Source organism: Drosophila busckii, chromosome 2R (genome assembly GCF_011750605.1).
Source record: "Drosophila busckii strain San Diego stock center, stock number 13000-0081.31 chromosome 2R, ASM1175060v1, whole genome shotgun sequence".
Classification (NCBI taxonomy): Eukaryota; Metazoa; Arthropoda; class Insecta; order Diptera; family Drosophilidae; genus Drosophila; species Drosophila busckii.
In genome coordinates, this window is record NC_046605.1 from 18,745,486 (window position 1) to 18,761,433 (window position 15,948).

General features: G+C 37.7%; 1 protein-coding gene across 1 annotated transcript; it reads left to right on the top strand.

The window, feature by feature from the left end:
- Nucleotides 1-5,864: 5,864 nt before the first annotated feature.
- Nucleotides 5,865-14,750, top strand: LOC108595598 (pro-resilin). The gene is made up of 4 exons (XM_017980861.2): nt 5,865-5,962; nt 13,677-13,793; nt 14,177-14,269; nt 14,344-14,750. The coding sequence occupies exons 1-4, from the start codon at nt 5,933-5,935 to the stop codon at nt 14,635-14,637; spliced, it is 534 nt and encodes a 177-aa protein (XP_017836350.1). The 5' UTR covers nt 5,865-5,932; the 3' UTR covers nt 14,638-14,750.
- The last annotated feature ends 1,198 nt before the right edge of the window (nt 14,751-15,948 follow it).

A 15,948-nucleotide genomic window follows, 5' to 3' on the forward strand; every position in this document is an offset into this window, starting at 1 on the left:
CTGTGTGGGAACTGAAACACCAAATGGAACTCTATGCTTATTATATAAATCAGCAAGCCGAAAAAAGTTGCCGACAAAGATAAGAGCAAAAAAATGCTCCACGCCCTCGTGGCTGCCACAGCGAAACTCCCAAGCCACGCCCAGCGTTTTTCACAGAAGTTTTTTGGCTGCGATAATAAAATCCCATTTAAGTTTGACGATAAGTTTTGACCATTAGCTGGCGCTAGGCTGCAACTGGGGGTCGCTGTCATTGCAAGTTAAACGCTTTTGAATTTGGCATTTGCCACTCCCCCACTCGCTCCCCTGCTGCTTTAGCTGGCCAACACTTTTGCCAAGTTATGTCAGCCAACTGCGTTTGCTGCTTAGGCAGGCAATTGCAATTGATAAGCGTAGACATGGGCCTGGCAAATGGCTTGGAAACTTGCTCATAGATTTGCTGCTCTCTCGTCTCTGTTTTTGATAAATGAGTGTGGAGCACACAGCTGGCCAGGCCAACTTATATAAAACAAATTATCCAACAAGTCACAATACGCTGCCAATCTTAAGTGTCGCGTTGCTCTCGATATGCAGCTGAGCTATTAAAATTATATTATGTTGGAATAGCTCGAAGAACAATTCAAATAAATCATACGTGGCTCATTCTTTTTCCACAGACGTAGCCAACAATAAAAATATGTTAATTTCTAAGTATTGAAGCTAAGTATTGTGCTTAATGATGCTTAGACTGTGACTTATTTAAAAGCATCTAAAGCTTTCTCTCTACTTAAGCTTAACCATAAAATGTAAGACACTGAACTCTAAATCGATGTATAGAGTGCATTTTAACTGACAACTGCAATTCCAAAATGCTAAAAGTTTAATTAAGATACTTTGTAAATTTAATTCAGTTAAATTAAAAATTCTAAAAAATTCCTATCAATACTTTACAGTCTGTTAAATTGAGTCCTAACTACAAATTAAATATTCAGTTGCTTTAAATCTCAGCGGCTGCCCTTTGATTATGCAAATTTTATGGTCTATAGCCAAACCAGAAGCAACTCTCAGCTACAACTCTTTCCTTTTTACTTTAACTAAACCTGTATTAAAACTTCAACTATCTTTAATGCAGCTTAGCTAATTTGAGCTCATGCTGTCTCTCAACTTGTTCGGTAAGCTCAGACTTGATGTCCCACTGACAATAACAAATTAACATCAACACAAGTCTCGAGTCTGTGTGTGTTGCTGTAAAATGTGCGAGGTAAACACGTAAACAAGTCAGCACAGGTTACAGCTCAATCGTTCAGGATGCGTTGGGATTTTCTCTAGCAGTTCAGCTACAGTTCAGTTGCAGTTAAATAAAAATTAACAAGGATAAATGATGTAACTCAGAGCGAATGCCAGACAATTGTCTAGCTGAGCGTTGTCGTCATTTGATGCGTTGCTTTAAATTGATTAAATGTGAAATTGGAATATGCAAATGCAGGCAGCAGCAGCAACAGCAGAGCCTGAAGCGTGTGTAGGGGAGTGTCATACAATGGGGCGTGTCTGTCTGTAGGGCGTTGCGAAAATGTGATTTATGTTAGGTGCAAAGTTTTTCCAGCTTTCCAACTTTTTTTTGCTATATTTTTATTTTTGGGTGCAACGAACGTCGTTGCAACGAGCTGTTGATGTTGCCAGGGGAAGGTGTGAAAAAAATTATATATATATATATTATATATATATGTGCGCTTAATTTGTCTAAAGAAAAGCCAAGCGCATGAAAATTTCCATTAAGAAAAATGGTGGCGAGTGTGGCAAGTGACAGGCAAAAGCTGCGCTCAAGTTAAAAATTGTTTGCTAGAAAATAAAAACTAAGCAAAAAAAAAAAAAAAAATAGTGTGCAAAGAGTAGAGTAGTATATATAATGAGGAACAATTTAGAGTTAAGCAGCAAGATCAGGCGATAGCTAGAGGTAGACGGCAAACTTTTCATCAAAATAAAAATGCAAGAAATTAATGAGATTGGAAATTGAGAAATGTTGTGCAGCAGAAGTTTAAATAAATTAAATATTGCTTCAGCTTTTAATCAAATTTAGTTACAGTTTTAATTTCATAAAATAAATCAATATACTTATTGTTGGAAAGCTTTAATTTTTTAAATATTTAACCCATTTAAACTCCGCACCTCAATGCAAAAATATGCAAATCATGCGCTGCGCATCTGCTGCAACTGCAACAGCAACCACTTCTCACTCTAGCAACAGCAACAGCATCAAGCAAGAGCAACAGCAACAGCAATTGTTGCTGTTGGCAATAAACGCGGCAATTACATAGTTGGCTATTCTAATTCACTCATTTTTGGCCAAAATAGGTGCGCCTAGAATAACAACAACAGCAACAATAGCGGGCAACAGGTGATTCGCCTAAATGTTGCACGAAATGCGCAAAAACAAATTCGCGGAAAAATCGAATTGTTGCTTAAGTATTAAGTGTACGACTAAAAGTCATGAGTTATATACCAATTGTTAGTAGCAAATATTAAAGCGCAAAAAAGTTAAGTTCAATATATATATCAATATATTTTAATATATAACATTCCACATTATTTTAAAGTCAGCTCTCAACTAATTCAGAATTTTATTTCCAATTAACTAATTGAGCGCAATCAAAGCAGTTTTTACTACAATTTAATTCACTCTTAAAGAAAGTAATTAATGCACATATATATTTTAATTCAAACACAGCGTATTACTGCACTAATATACCCTTTGTTGCATAATTACGCGGAAGCTAAAAGCTCACTTTTAAATGCTTTTTGAACGACTGGCGTGCCAGACTGCAGAATGTTTGTTGTTGTTGTTTTTGTTGGTTTTTGGCGTCGGTTCTTTTAAATGTTAATTTGTGCAACAATTCAATAAACAATAACAACAAGCCAGCGCCAAATGCCAACAGCCAGCCATATTTAAGCCAAGCAGATATTTTTTAGCCGTGCTTAGCAAACTCCTTCCGTTTTGGCCTTAAGTGCCGCACATTATTAATTACAACGACACTCGATTTGTGCTTTTGGCCACAAGTTGAAGAGGCAAAGTCAGAGCAACTGCCACAACAAGTTTAAAGATGTATTTAATTTAAAAATAACTAGATTCATTTTGTATGCTGCGGCAGCTTAGGCTTACTTTTTATAAGCGGCTCTATTTCAAATAATTTGCAGCTCGATAGGCAACAAGCTGTTTGCTTTATTAGCTCAGGGCACATACAGCCTCACTTTTATACTAATTTTAATTGAGGTATACTCAAAATAATGAAAATATATACAGGAGTGAGTTAGAGATCCTTAAAGTTTGAAATTGAAATAAAATTTGTAGTCAGCTATATCTTTTTTAGGCATAACTTTGTCAACAAAATTTTCTAACTGATTAAATAAAACGGACAGTGGCACTTATAAGCCAAGCAGATATTTTTCAGCAATGCTACCCGATTCCTTCCGTTTTAGTCTTAAGTAGCACACATAATTAATGACGACGACACTTGCTTTGTGCTTTTGGCCATAAGCTGATGAGACAAGCGATCAAAGTCGGGGCAGCTGTAACAGCAGCTGGGGCAGCAAACAAACAAAAGAGTTTTATTTTGAGTTTTTGTTTGTTGCCCAAGCGCGAATTCATGTCAAGTTTGATAGTTTTCGAATTTATACAATTTGTTGCTGTTGCTTTTGTTGTTGTTGCTTTGATTACTGCAATAATGCTCAAAGATGACGCGCACTTGTATGAAATGGCATTTGCTCTAATTACATTTTAAATAATCTTTTCGTAATCGCAGCTACCACAAAATGCGCTTCAAAGCCAACAAAGACTCAAGTGCGGCACTTGCCTCAAGTTGCGGATTGCGGCAATGTAACTGAAAACAGAAAACTGTGAACTGGGTGAGTGTGTGTGTGTGTGTGTGGTTTTATTATTACTTATAATTTTATTGTTAACGGGTATTATGGCATGCTGACAGTTTGACAGTAAATTTTCATGTTCAATTCCAGGCGGCTTAAGTGTTACGGAAACCAAATCAAAAACTTCAAATTTAATTCAGCAATGTGAAGAGCGAAGCCAAAAATTAAATACGCTAATAATTTAAAATAATAAACTTAAGTTTGTTACGTTTGACTTCATTAACTTGTATTTATATAGCGTATGCAATATTCAGCTTAAGCTTAATAAGCTTTAGCTTCAACTTCAACTCACACACACACACACACATGTGTAGTTGAGAAGTGGTCAATAAAATTATAACAAGCACTGAAATCAGTAAATCAAAAATAGATTGCTTTTAATTGTTATTTAATCTTTGTCTGCTCTTTCCTATATTGGAAAAAACGTTTATGATTTTTGCTCGAATAGCCAAGGTTAATTGGCATTTGAAGAAGTTGCTTTATGCTCACACACAGACACACACACACACACGCACATACACACAGTGAAGCTGTGAGTGGAGTTTGAATTTGAAACTGACATCCTTTGCTTGGAGTTGCCACATGCCCCAAGCTGCAAGCTGCAACATTGGCAGGCAAGAAGCCACAGATAACTTCTATGATTTTTAGCATGAGGCTCACGTCATAGATTGAATTTTGACATCAAACATGAGAGCAGCTACAGCTGTGCTGGCGGCGACAGTGTCTAGAGTGTCTAGGGGGAGGTGGTGAGGTGGCTGAGAGAAAATTCAACGTGAACACGTTCACAGCTTGTGCAATTTTCACTCGACGGTTTTTGTCACGTTTTGATTTAAACTTGGTTTGTGCCTTTTTTTTGGCAGGCGTTCGTTCTTTGAGGCTCAACAGCAACAAGAAAAGCAACTGGCTATATTTATAGGTACTCGTCCCTACTTGGCTGACATTCTCGGGTGACATTTTCGGGTGGCGCCTTCACTTTAGTCTTCGATCATAAAACTTAAATATCAAATATTTTGTGCATTTAATGAAGTCATTGCGGGCGTTGCTTACAACTTGGCTGCTGCTGCTGCTGCGGCTGCTGATGCCTCAGGCAAAAGCAAAGCCAAAGCGAAGAAATAAAAAAACAGTTTAGAGCTAGTACAAGCAACTTGTTATACATCCGACAAGCTACAATGCGCCCAATGATCATTAGGCCAAAGTTCATTTATCAACTCCATTCATCGCTGCTGCTGATGATCATCATCAGCAACTGTTGCTGCTGCTGCTGCTGCCGCCGCTGCTGCTGTTGTCGATGATCTGCAACATTTTTCAATTCAACACTCAACACTCAACTTCGTGTTTGGCTCTCAGCGATGAGCAGCAAAGAGCAGCTTGCTCCCACTACACTTGTTAGTTGCTCTTGACTCATGGCTGAGAGCAAGAGAGCGGCTGAGTCTCTTGGCAGATGATCTAGAAGTTCAGCGCTAGCGAACCTGCCTCAATTGTTTGTATCTAACTACGTTTGCTGCTGTTGCTATTGCTGCCTTTCGTTTTCGTTTGTTACTTTTGGGTGCAGTTGGCAACACGTTGTCGCTGTCGCCGCTGACGTCGCTGCTGCAGTCGACGCCAGCATCGCTTGCTGTTTGATTATAAAAAGCAAGCGCATCTCCATTGTCTACCCTAATTCAAAACGTTCGTGTACTTTGTGAGGTTTGCTCCACTAAAAACAACAAACAATTGCGCATAATAAAACAAAATAATTGTAACGGTTTAGTTGAAAGTGAGACTCGTTTTAATTTCAATCGCATTACATTAATAAAGGATAATTCAATACACAATTGAGTGTCTGTGTGTGCGTGTGCATAAAAACAAATTAACTTGAAATTGAAATGATCAAAGCGATTCGCTAATTGTTGTAAAAAAAAAAGTGCGAAATAATTTAAGTAAAAGCTAATAAAGCCATAGATTAATAAATTATATTTTATTTAATACAGCGCGCGTTTCAATTCAAAGCCAATTCGGAGTTCATTTGCAGCCATTTAATTAAAATACAAATTACAAAATGATGTCCTTCAAATCATTTGCATTGCTTGTAAGTATGACGATAATTATTTTAATATATTTATAAATTAAAGCAATAAAATGCAACTATTTAAAGCTAAGCTACAATAAATATTAATGAATGCGCAAATTTTTAAAATAAAAGCAATAGAGCATAAAAAAATGTTCTAAGCTTAGATCAATTAAATTAATACAACATTTACTTGTAACTATTATTTTTGAATGGAAGCTGTTTAGCAACTGTTTGTAATTAAAATTCTATAAATGCAAATAGGATTTTATATATTTAAGTTGCTTGATTAGAAGTTGTAAGTCTACAACTAGAAATACTTTTAGTCTGACTCTATCAAATTTATCGCATTGGCCGTTTATATAAATCTACTTGTGCCTAAACAAAAGCTGCATACCAACTGGAAAAGGACAACAAGTTAAGCTTGTTATATGTCAAATATGTTTGCAGGGATGTGTGACGACTGAAGTGAGCTAAAGTTTCGGTACACGCTTGCTGAGCTGAGCTCGAGCTTTTGTCATTATTTTTAAACTCTGGCAGCAGCTTAACTGACATTTTATTGCACACATATGTTAAGTAATATATATGTATGAAATGTAGAGAGGATTTGTGCTTTGATTGCATGCAAAACCTTCTGTCTGCTCATAATTCAAGTCATAAAAAAAAACAACAGTAGAGAGAAACAAGCAACAAAACGAGTGTTTGGCAAACACACACACACACGCACATATACAGAAAGACAGTATTGGCAACACTTGGCATAAATGTTAACAAAAACGATTGCATAACTTGCGTATGGAGTGCCTGCCTCCCCCCAAAAGCTGAAGTGGCAATGCGAAAGTCCCCAAATCGAACAAATTGCATATAATCAAAGATACTTCAGTTTGTGTGTATATGTGTGTGTGTGTGTGTACCACTCAAGTGTGAGCTGACTTTTGGGGTAGCTATGGCAGTTGTTTCAGCAGCTTTGGCAGCAGCTGTGGGCAACGCTCGCTCTAAAGGAGCCCACACACCTAAAATATGCCTCAACACACTCAGCAATAATATTTGATTATTTTCAACAACTGCTAGCTAAACACTTTAGTTTAGTTTCGAGCACAAACGCTGATTGCACTCGTAACTTGCCCCAAAGTAAACCTCTTAGCTGCTGTGCGTAAATATCTAATACAAAGGCACACTTGGCGTATGAGCAATAAAAACATAGCTAAATGACTGAAGTCGTTAGCGAGCAGGCAGAGTAGTTTAATAAAAATATATTGTTTTTTAAGTAAGACAACAAGTTCTGATTGATTTCTGATTGATTTCATATATATTTATTTTCTTTATTGAGTAGAAACTTCATAGCTTTAATTGCTTTTATATATTTTGATTCAAGTGCGAGCTCTATTAATAATAATGCTTAATAAGAAAAGATTAATTATCTCAGTTAAAAATATATTTTTCATGATCATTAAATTTAATCTGCTTATTTTAAAGCTTGCTGATGAAATTTTCATGCAAAGTCTCTATTATATTAAAAATAATTATTGTCCAAAATTAATTAGAATTATAAATATAAATACATATAAACCTTATGTTGAGTTCTATTTCTATAAAACACTAATTCAAGTCTTAACTGCTCTATTAATATAAATAAAGTTTAATACAAAAATAATCAACATATAAAAGCCGCTAGCAATGTATTTATATTCTTTAATAAATATAAAATGGTTACTTATTTCAAACTATTTATAACAAAGATTACTTATTCGACTCTATTTATAATAAAATTATTTGCTCACTGCTAACAAATCCTTTGGAAACTAATCAAGTTGCCCAAGATATTGTTCAAATAAAAATGTTGCTACAAAAATTCTAGCATAGCAACAATAAATTTAACCCATAATAACTTTCACTTGTCTACATTAAAGCCCTGCCGTAGTTCCCATAGGGCTGCAGATAGAAAGTGATAGAGGCTTAACCTAGCCGCATAGCAGGGACTGCGAATAAAGCAGACTTAACTGCAACAATGTTTGCCTCTTGGCTGATAGATGCGCAAGAATGAAAACAAAAAGCACAATATGCATAGAAAAAAGTGGGCGTGGCAGATATGGTGGGGCGTACTAAATTGTTGTTGCGACACTTGCAGACCCTGTCTGGGCAGATAACTACTAAAGGTAGCAAAGGAGTCGGAGACCCAGACGCGTGTAATTTGCCGCTTGTAACTTTTTGACTTTTTACCGAGTGCGGACTCTGCGCCTGTCCACGACCTTTGGGGAGCACTCGAAGCGCGCTTAGACACGCGCTAGACACACACAGTGCAGTCCAAAAGGGCAAGAGATGTTTTCCATGTTCATTTGTTCACTTGTTCACTTGTTCATTTCGCTGGCAGTCAAAACAAAAAGCTTAAAGCAATACTGGGCGCATATTAATAACGCCGCGTGCTCTCAGCTGCGGCAAGTCGCACGCCAAATGTGGCAGGCAATCGAACAAAGCGAGCGAACGAACGAACGAATGAACGTAGCGCTGCCTTTGAATTTCAAATGACAGAACTAAAATATGCAACTGTTTGATATTTGACTGATGATTCCAGCTACTGCAACTGCAACCAGCAACCAGCAGCGGCTGCAACAGTGGCAAGCAGCCAATAACTGCTTAAAATTCTGTGTAATTTTGGCAATGCATGCAGCCAGGCGCAACGACGGCTATGGCTGGCATAGGTCAATGCTGGGGCTTTGATTAGACAACTGATTATGCCCATCGAGTCACGCAGCCACACAATCAAACCGCACTTTGACGCTCCTCGGCCCCAAATGCTGACTGCCGACTGCCGACTGCTGCCAGCTGAAGTGTGAAATATTGGCAAATTCTAGGCAAGCGCATATGCCCTATTCCAAATGTGGCCAGCATAGATTACTAATGAGAGCTGCTCAACTGAGCTGAGCTGAGCCGTTGCTTTGAACTTGATCAATTTATTGCACAACTTCAGCAAATGCTTGAATAAATTCCATGCATAGCTTTTGATTTTTCTTGCATTACAAATTTGCTTTTAATTGAAATGATTTGCCAGCTTATTGCATGATTACCACATTTTCCAACAGTAATTGAGCTACGGGGTCAGCTGCATCCCAATTGCAATCACACACACACACTCACTCACATGTGTGCCAACAATAATAATACTTAATAATAATAACAATGCAAACATTGCAATGACTGCTGCGATTGTTGCTGAGGACGTCGCTGCAATTGTTTCGACGCGGTTTTGATTTGCTCTTTGGCAATGTTACATGCAACCAGCGAACAAAAAAATTAATGATGCTTGCATGCAGCAAGCAGCACAAGCAGCTTTGCCTAACCAGCAAACTGTTGGCTCGAGGTATGTGTGGTAATCTAATTAAATCGAAATTTTAGCGCCCTACTCGGCAGAACAAAAGGGGAGCAGCTTAGGCGGCGGCGACGGCGGCGGCGGTCGCTCATCGCTGCTAATTGCCAAACGTTCAGCGTACAATGTGGCGTATGCGCAATGCACAAAAAGGCATTTTTAATTGCATAGCTAAGGCAGCAAGCAGCAAGTGTTGCCTTTGTGCTACACTATTGCTTGTGTTTTCAGGCTAATGGCACAAAAGCTTGGCTCAAATTAGTTCAGTTAGTTTTTATACCCTAAAACAGGAAACAAAACAACAGTTGGGCTTAAGCTGTTTAAAAATTGAAAATTAAGTTCGGTTGATGGTCGTTGTTATTACATTAAGTATTATTAATATGGGAGTGGTAAGACAAGCAGCTGCTACACAAGATAATAAAAATAAATAATATTAAATTCTTGAAATTTATAATGGCTACGGCGCAGCTTGTAAAAATAGAAATAAAAATGTTTAGTCAAGGAAACACAATTACGTTTATGCTCACATATATTTTAAAGACAATAACTAAATAATTATTCAATGAAATAATAAATCTTAGACTGCTTCCCCATTGAAAAAACATCGTTAATAATGATTAATATACAACAAATACTTTACAGCTGAGATAAATTAATTTTTAGTTTCAGTTAATTGTTTTGAAATAAAAACAAATGTCACGCATTTATTTAACAACGAAGCAACATGTTTTTTTGTTTTAGCTGCATATTTATAGCTCAATAATTTGCAAATTGCCAACGTCTTTTACTGCAATGTATAATTTGGCCAATATATAATGTTTCTTTTTTTTGTTTGCTGCGCAGCGGCAGCTTTTTTGGCAAAAAGGTTAATATCTTTATGTGATGGCCAGCGGCGATAATTTTATGAGCCGCTTTATGTCGCGATTATGGCCCGTTAAGTCGGGTTAAATAGGGTTAATGTGGTGAGCAAGTAACCATAAGTTGCCATTACCTCTATAAGATCTTAATGGCATAAATATTTAAAGATGATTACAAGTTAATTTAGTAGAGACACAAGCGCTCGCTTGACAGCTTCACAGTTGGCACAGCAGGCAGCAGCAGCAGCAGCTCTCTAAGGAGTTTTTTGGCAACTCGTGCTGCAGTCACGCGCCAGCCTTTTGATCTTTGGCATTGTCCTTGGCCTGATATTTCGAGCCTTTTGAGCCACACAGCCACAAGTTGCAGTTGGGCACGCGAGCTTGGGTTGCTGCAATTGTTGCCGATTGAAATCGTGTTGGCGAAAAGAGGGGAAAACAAAAGACTCAAGCAACAAACTGGCAACCCAGCCAATAAAAGTCATTTCCCATTGCACATACACACATATTTACGTTTACGTGTGTGCAGGCGACTGCTTGCGGTTTTCTGTGTTTATTTTGTGTTGCTGCCATTCACATGGCCCATTAACTTTTATTTGGCCAAATTTGCATTTGCATTTCAATGCCCCAAACTGGGGGAACTGCAAGCTGCAACATGCAACAAAAGCGTCGAAAAGGTCAACCAAATGTTTGTTGTTCTACTGGGCCAGTCTCTGTTGTGTAGTGTTTGCCGCCGCCACACGGTGTTGCAAGTGTATGTTGCAGCTGTCGCAGCAGCAATATCTTCTCGCATCAGTTCAGTTTTTTGCATCTTTTTCTAATCTTCATTTTGCTTGTTTAGCTGCAGCTTAATTGCTGGGAACCCGCTGCAAATTTCATAAACTACAAACATGCATTAGTTATGTAAAAAAAAATGCTTGTTAGGCACGTCAGCAGCTTGTTGGCAACGTAGGCGTCTTTTTTTCTGCTGCAGAATGCTGTCCAAGGCGTGCCACACAACAAAACAAAAAATCCACAAATGAAAATTGTGTCAGAAATGTTTGGCTGATGACTTAATAATAGCGCAGATCTAGCAGCAAAGCAAATGTCAGTACTGAAAATCACAATTTGAGCAATTAAATTAATTAAATTTACTGCACTTGCTGCCTAGATAAGCAAGACATTTTATTGCTGGCCATAAATTTATCATATATATATACATAAATCTATTTGGCAGCCAAGTTGCCATTTAGACTGCAATATGCAGTTAACATAAAAATGTTTGCATTGTCTGCAGCGATCGCGACTGCGCTTTAAACTGGATCGTGATTCGTAGCTCTAAGCATATATAGTTATAGCCATTTGTGTATGCGCTCAGCATGAGCTCAAAAGTGTTGGCAAACCCATGAGCATGAGATTCTTTTGCCATCAATAGTTGTTTGACTGGCTGACTCATAGCCATATAAGCTTAAGTACTTGAAGTTAGAATTGTGTTGAGCAAGCATAAAAATAAACATAAAGAGCTCTTCTGCTTCTTCTTCTTCTTCGTGGGTTGATGTGCCACCCACTAGCGCAACACGTGTCTTTTCCTTGAAGTGTTCGGTAAGTTAATTGTAAATAAAACGAAAACGAAACGTGTTTTCACTTGCTGCCCACCTGTAATTAATTTCAACAATTTTTCATTTGATTTCGTCTGGTTTTGCTCGCTTTTGGCCTTCAACTTGACGCGCTGGCTGACAAAGTGGGCGTGTGCAACAAACAAAAACACATGCCACACACACACACGCACACGAATGAATCTCAACGTTTTGTTTTCATGTGTGTAAAATTGTCTGAACAAGTTTACTTCCGCTGATTGGCTGGCGCTGATTAATTATGAAAATCCACGTTGATTTAATCAAATAAATAAATAAGCTTAAACGTGTAATTAACAGCATTGAGCATTAAGCAAACAATTGCTATTTATTAGATTATGCGCGTTTAATGATGCCTCAATGCGTTTTAGCTCGTGCTTTATGTCATGATTAATGCACGTAGAGTGATGATTATGATTAAATTAAATACAGCTAAAGTTTTTTTTATATAAAACGCGCAAGATCAATGTCTGTAGTTGGCCAAATGTCTGTAGTTTGCTGAACCTTCAACTATTCGATGCAATTACTCAGCCGAAGCCAACAATTAGCCAAGACACAAACCTAGCTAGGGCACTAGCTACAGTGGTACAAAATGCTATTTAATTTAATAATCCTTTTCTAATTTATAAATTGAGCAAAGCAATGCATTTAAGTTCAATTGAACAAAAATATAAATTAAATGAATGCTGATTGCTATTTTAGTTACACTGTGCAGCCAAAAAAAAAAAAAAAACAAATACATGGCTTGAGTTTCGTGCAAAACTTGAAGCCGCTGCAATCTTTCATCTGTCTAGCAATATCTTTATAGCAGATTAAGATTTTGGGCTGTCTTCAAGTCAAGTTTGGGCAATTTGTTGCATTTAATTTACGCGCGAATTAAATTTTTTTTATTTGGTTGTGTGCTTGCAATTCCGACAACATTTTTATTTGTTTAATTTGCTAGCTGTAATTACAATTGTTGAACAAGCAAAAAATTGTTGTTGACGTGCTTAATGCCGCAGCGAGCGAGCGAGCGAGCGAGAGACCACCCGCTAGACTAAATGCAGCATTAATTGTATAATTTTCAATGCAAGTAAATAAACAAATAAACAAATAGTTGAGTTCATTTAAATAAAATGAAATGTTGCAAAGTTAATAAATAACTAGATAGGCAAGGCTTGAAACAATAAATGCTGCCAGCATACGCGCCGTATGCGCAATTTATTATAACTAAACAGCAAACAATGTACAGCAATTTGCTGTTGACTTTGGCATTGGCCCAGGGACAACACATATGTGATTTAAATTTGTAATTTAGCATTCGCACTAAAGATTTCCGCAATCCAAGACAAATGCTAATGCTGCAACAGCAGCAGCAGCTGTCGACGTAGCAAGTAGCAAGAGGTTATAGCCAGAGCTGACAGCTGGTCAGCCGGCAGCTAACTTGATGGATGTGTCATGTGTCAATTAGCCATGTTTGGAAGAAGTTAACAAAAACGAAAATTAAATAAATGTTTATAGTTATTTTTATAGCAGCTAACCTCCGCCATTTGTTGCCCTTTTGGTGGCAATTGGTTTCGCTTTTGGCTCCGGCTCTAACAACATTCTATGGCAGTTGCATCGCCTAGCTGCGCTTCGCTTTGCTTTGGTTTTAGTTGCACCTGCCTCGAGGCAGGCTGCTCTGCTGCTGAATGTCAGTTGCGATATTATCGCTCAGCTTCTATTTCTATTTACAAACGTTCACTTCTACACCAGATGCTGCTGCTGTCGCTTCTACTTCACATTGTCGTTGTTGTTGCTGTATTAATTTAACCTTTTTTTTATAATATAATTCGATACGAGCTTGCGCTACTATTTTACAACTAACTTATTTATAAATGCCAAGTTTTATGTTTTTAACCACATTGTTCTGTCTTGATATCTTGCAGAGTTTATCGCTTGCTGCCATTACCGCCTATGCTTACGCCCAAATAGCGCCCGGCTCGAATGCGTACTTGCCGCCCACCAAGAATGGCTACGACTATCCAGAGCCCAACAAGCCATTCGTGAGTCCACCCGAGATTCCCACAGCAAATTGAATTTAACTCAATTGCTAATTACGGCCATAACTTTTACTCACTGAGCCCTTCACTCAACCTTTAACCTCAAACCTGTCCGACTGTCAGTCTGTTCGTCTGTTTCTTGCCACAATTTTCAGTCAACTCACAGTCCAGGCCTTAGTCTGCATGCAGCTCGCCACCTTTGGCACTTTGCTCTATAAAATGTTCAACGTCATGCTGCAGGGCTGGGGCTGGGGCTGGAGCTTGAGCTTGGGGCAGAGACAGATGATGACTGTCTCATCATTAAGTGTGGCGCTTCAATTTAAATGTCGACCTAAATTATGTTGCCCGACGGCATTTAAATTGATAACAATTCTTTTATATTTCAGGCACCCAGCACGCCTGGCAGACCCGCACCTGGCGGACCCGGACCACGTCAGCCACCATCTACACCCCGCCAGATTCCCGGTCAACCCGCCGATGTAAGCGCTAATCCCCATTACTATACATAGACATACCCACATCTCTCTCTATTTACTTCTCTTTCTCGCTGCAGGATCACGTGCATATGCCGGGCATGCCGTTTGAGTTTGAGTACGCCGTGCAGGATCCGGAAACGGCCAACGATTATGCGCACAAAGCGTCCAGCGATGGCGATGTCGTTACCGGCGAATATCGCGTCCAGATGCCCGACGGACGCACACAAGTGGTGCGCTATACGGCCGACTGGAAGACCGGCTACCATGCGGATGTCAGCTACGAGGGCGAGGCCACTTATCCACAAGGACCGGCAGCTGGAGCACGCGGTGGCGGCGGCGGCGGTGGCGCTGCTGGTGGCTACAAATACTAGAGATTAAAGTGAGAGAGATTAACTTGTTGTGAATTTCAAGAGAAATGTTTTAACTATGCTATAATCAATAAACAAAAATTATGAATAAATGCTTGTATATATCAAAAGAATATTGGCAATAAAAACAAAAGCACTTTTTATAACTTCTCAGTCCCACTGACGGATAAATAATTACACTAGCTTATAGCGAAATGCAGTCAAACATGAATTCAACTTTAGAATTATGAGAACATAAACATCAGAGATATTTCATCGCCTTCAGAATGTCAAAGTGATTGATAGATTGATCCCGTGCTCAGAATTTTAACCATCTTCAAGTTAGTGCTCTAGTCAATCTCTAGTCAATGCCTGCAAAATGGAAATATATATACCACCATACTTCGCGACCTCAATATCATCGAGAACGTTGGTTGGCTAGGAAGGTGTATGAGTCCGGAAAATAATACAATACTAAAATAGAATTAACGGAAGCAATGGACCAGCATTTGATTAAATTACTTAGATCACCTTTAAAAATCCATACCCAATCCAATTTTCGAAGTAATTTCCAATAAAGGCGGATCCACACATTAATTACTACTCTTAAATTTGCTTAAAAAAGAGTATTCGAGTATTAAATCGCATAATTGTTGCTTTAAAAACAATTTATAATGAATTTATGTCAGATGGCGCTATCCTGATGACCAAAATTTTATTACGTTTTTCTTGAAAATTTTTCTAAAAAAAACTCATTAAAATCTTGTCTTAATCGTTATACTAGTATGATTTAAATTTTATTTTATTTTAAAGTAAATTCATTGCAGTTTAATAACAAAATTATTGGAGTAATATAGCTCAATTGGTTTAGCGAAAAATTATCACTAATGGTGAATGTGACAAAAAAAAACTTTACTCGACATTAGAACATTTTTCTAGCATTTGAAAATGGATATTTGCATCTTAATGGCATCTGTTTTAAAAGGTTTTAAAATCAAAAAAAAAACAAAACATTGCTCGGCTTATATAACAAATTAACTTATTCGAAAACAACTTTGGATCAGATGGTTGCTTAAACTCAAATTAATAGGAAACGTAATTCATATGAAACGTAATAAAATTGAATGGTAATCAGAGAAATTTAAATTGAGTTGAGGCTGGTTTGGGGCTTACAAATGTTAACGATATTTACATATCTGTGAACAAACAAATATTTGTTATTATTATTTATTTATTAATGTAATGTTAATACATGTTCACATAAACTTTAAGTAGTTATTATTCAGTTCTGTTAGCTCTGCGGTCAAAATATTTTGAGTTGTTAGAATTTTCCAC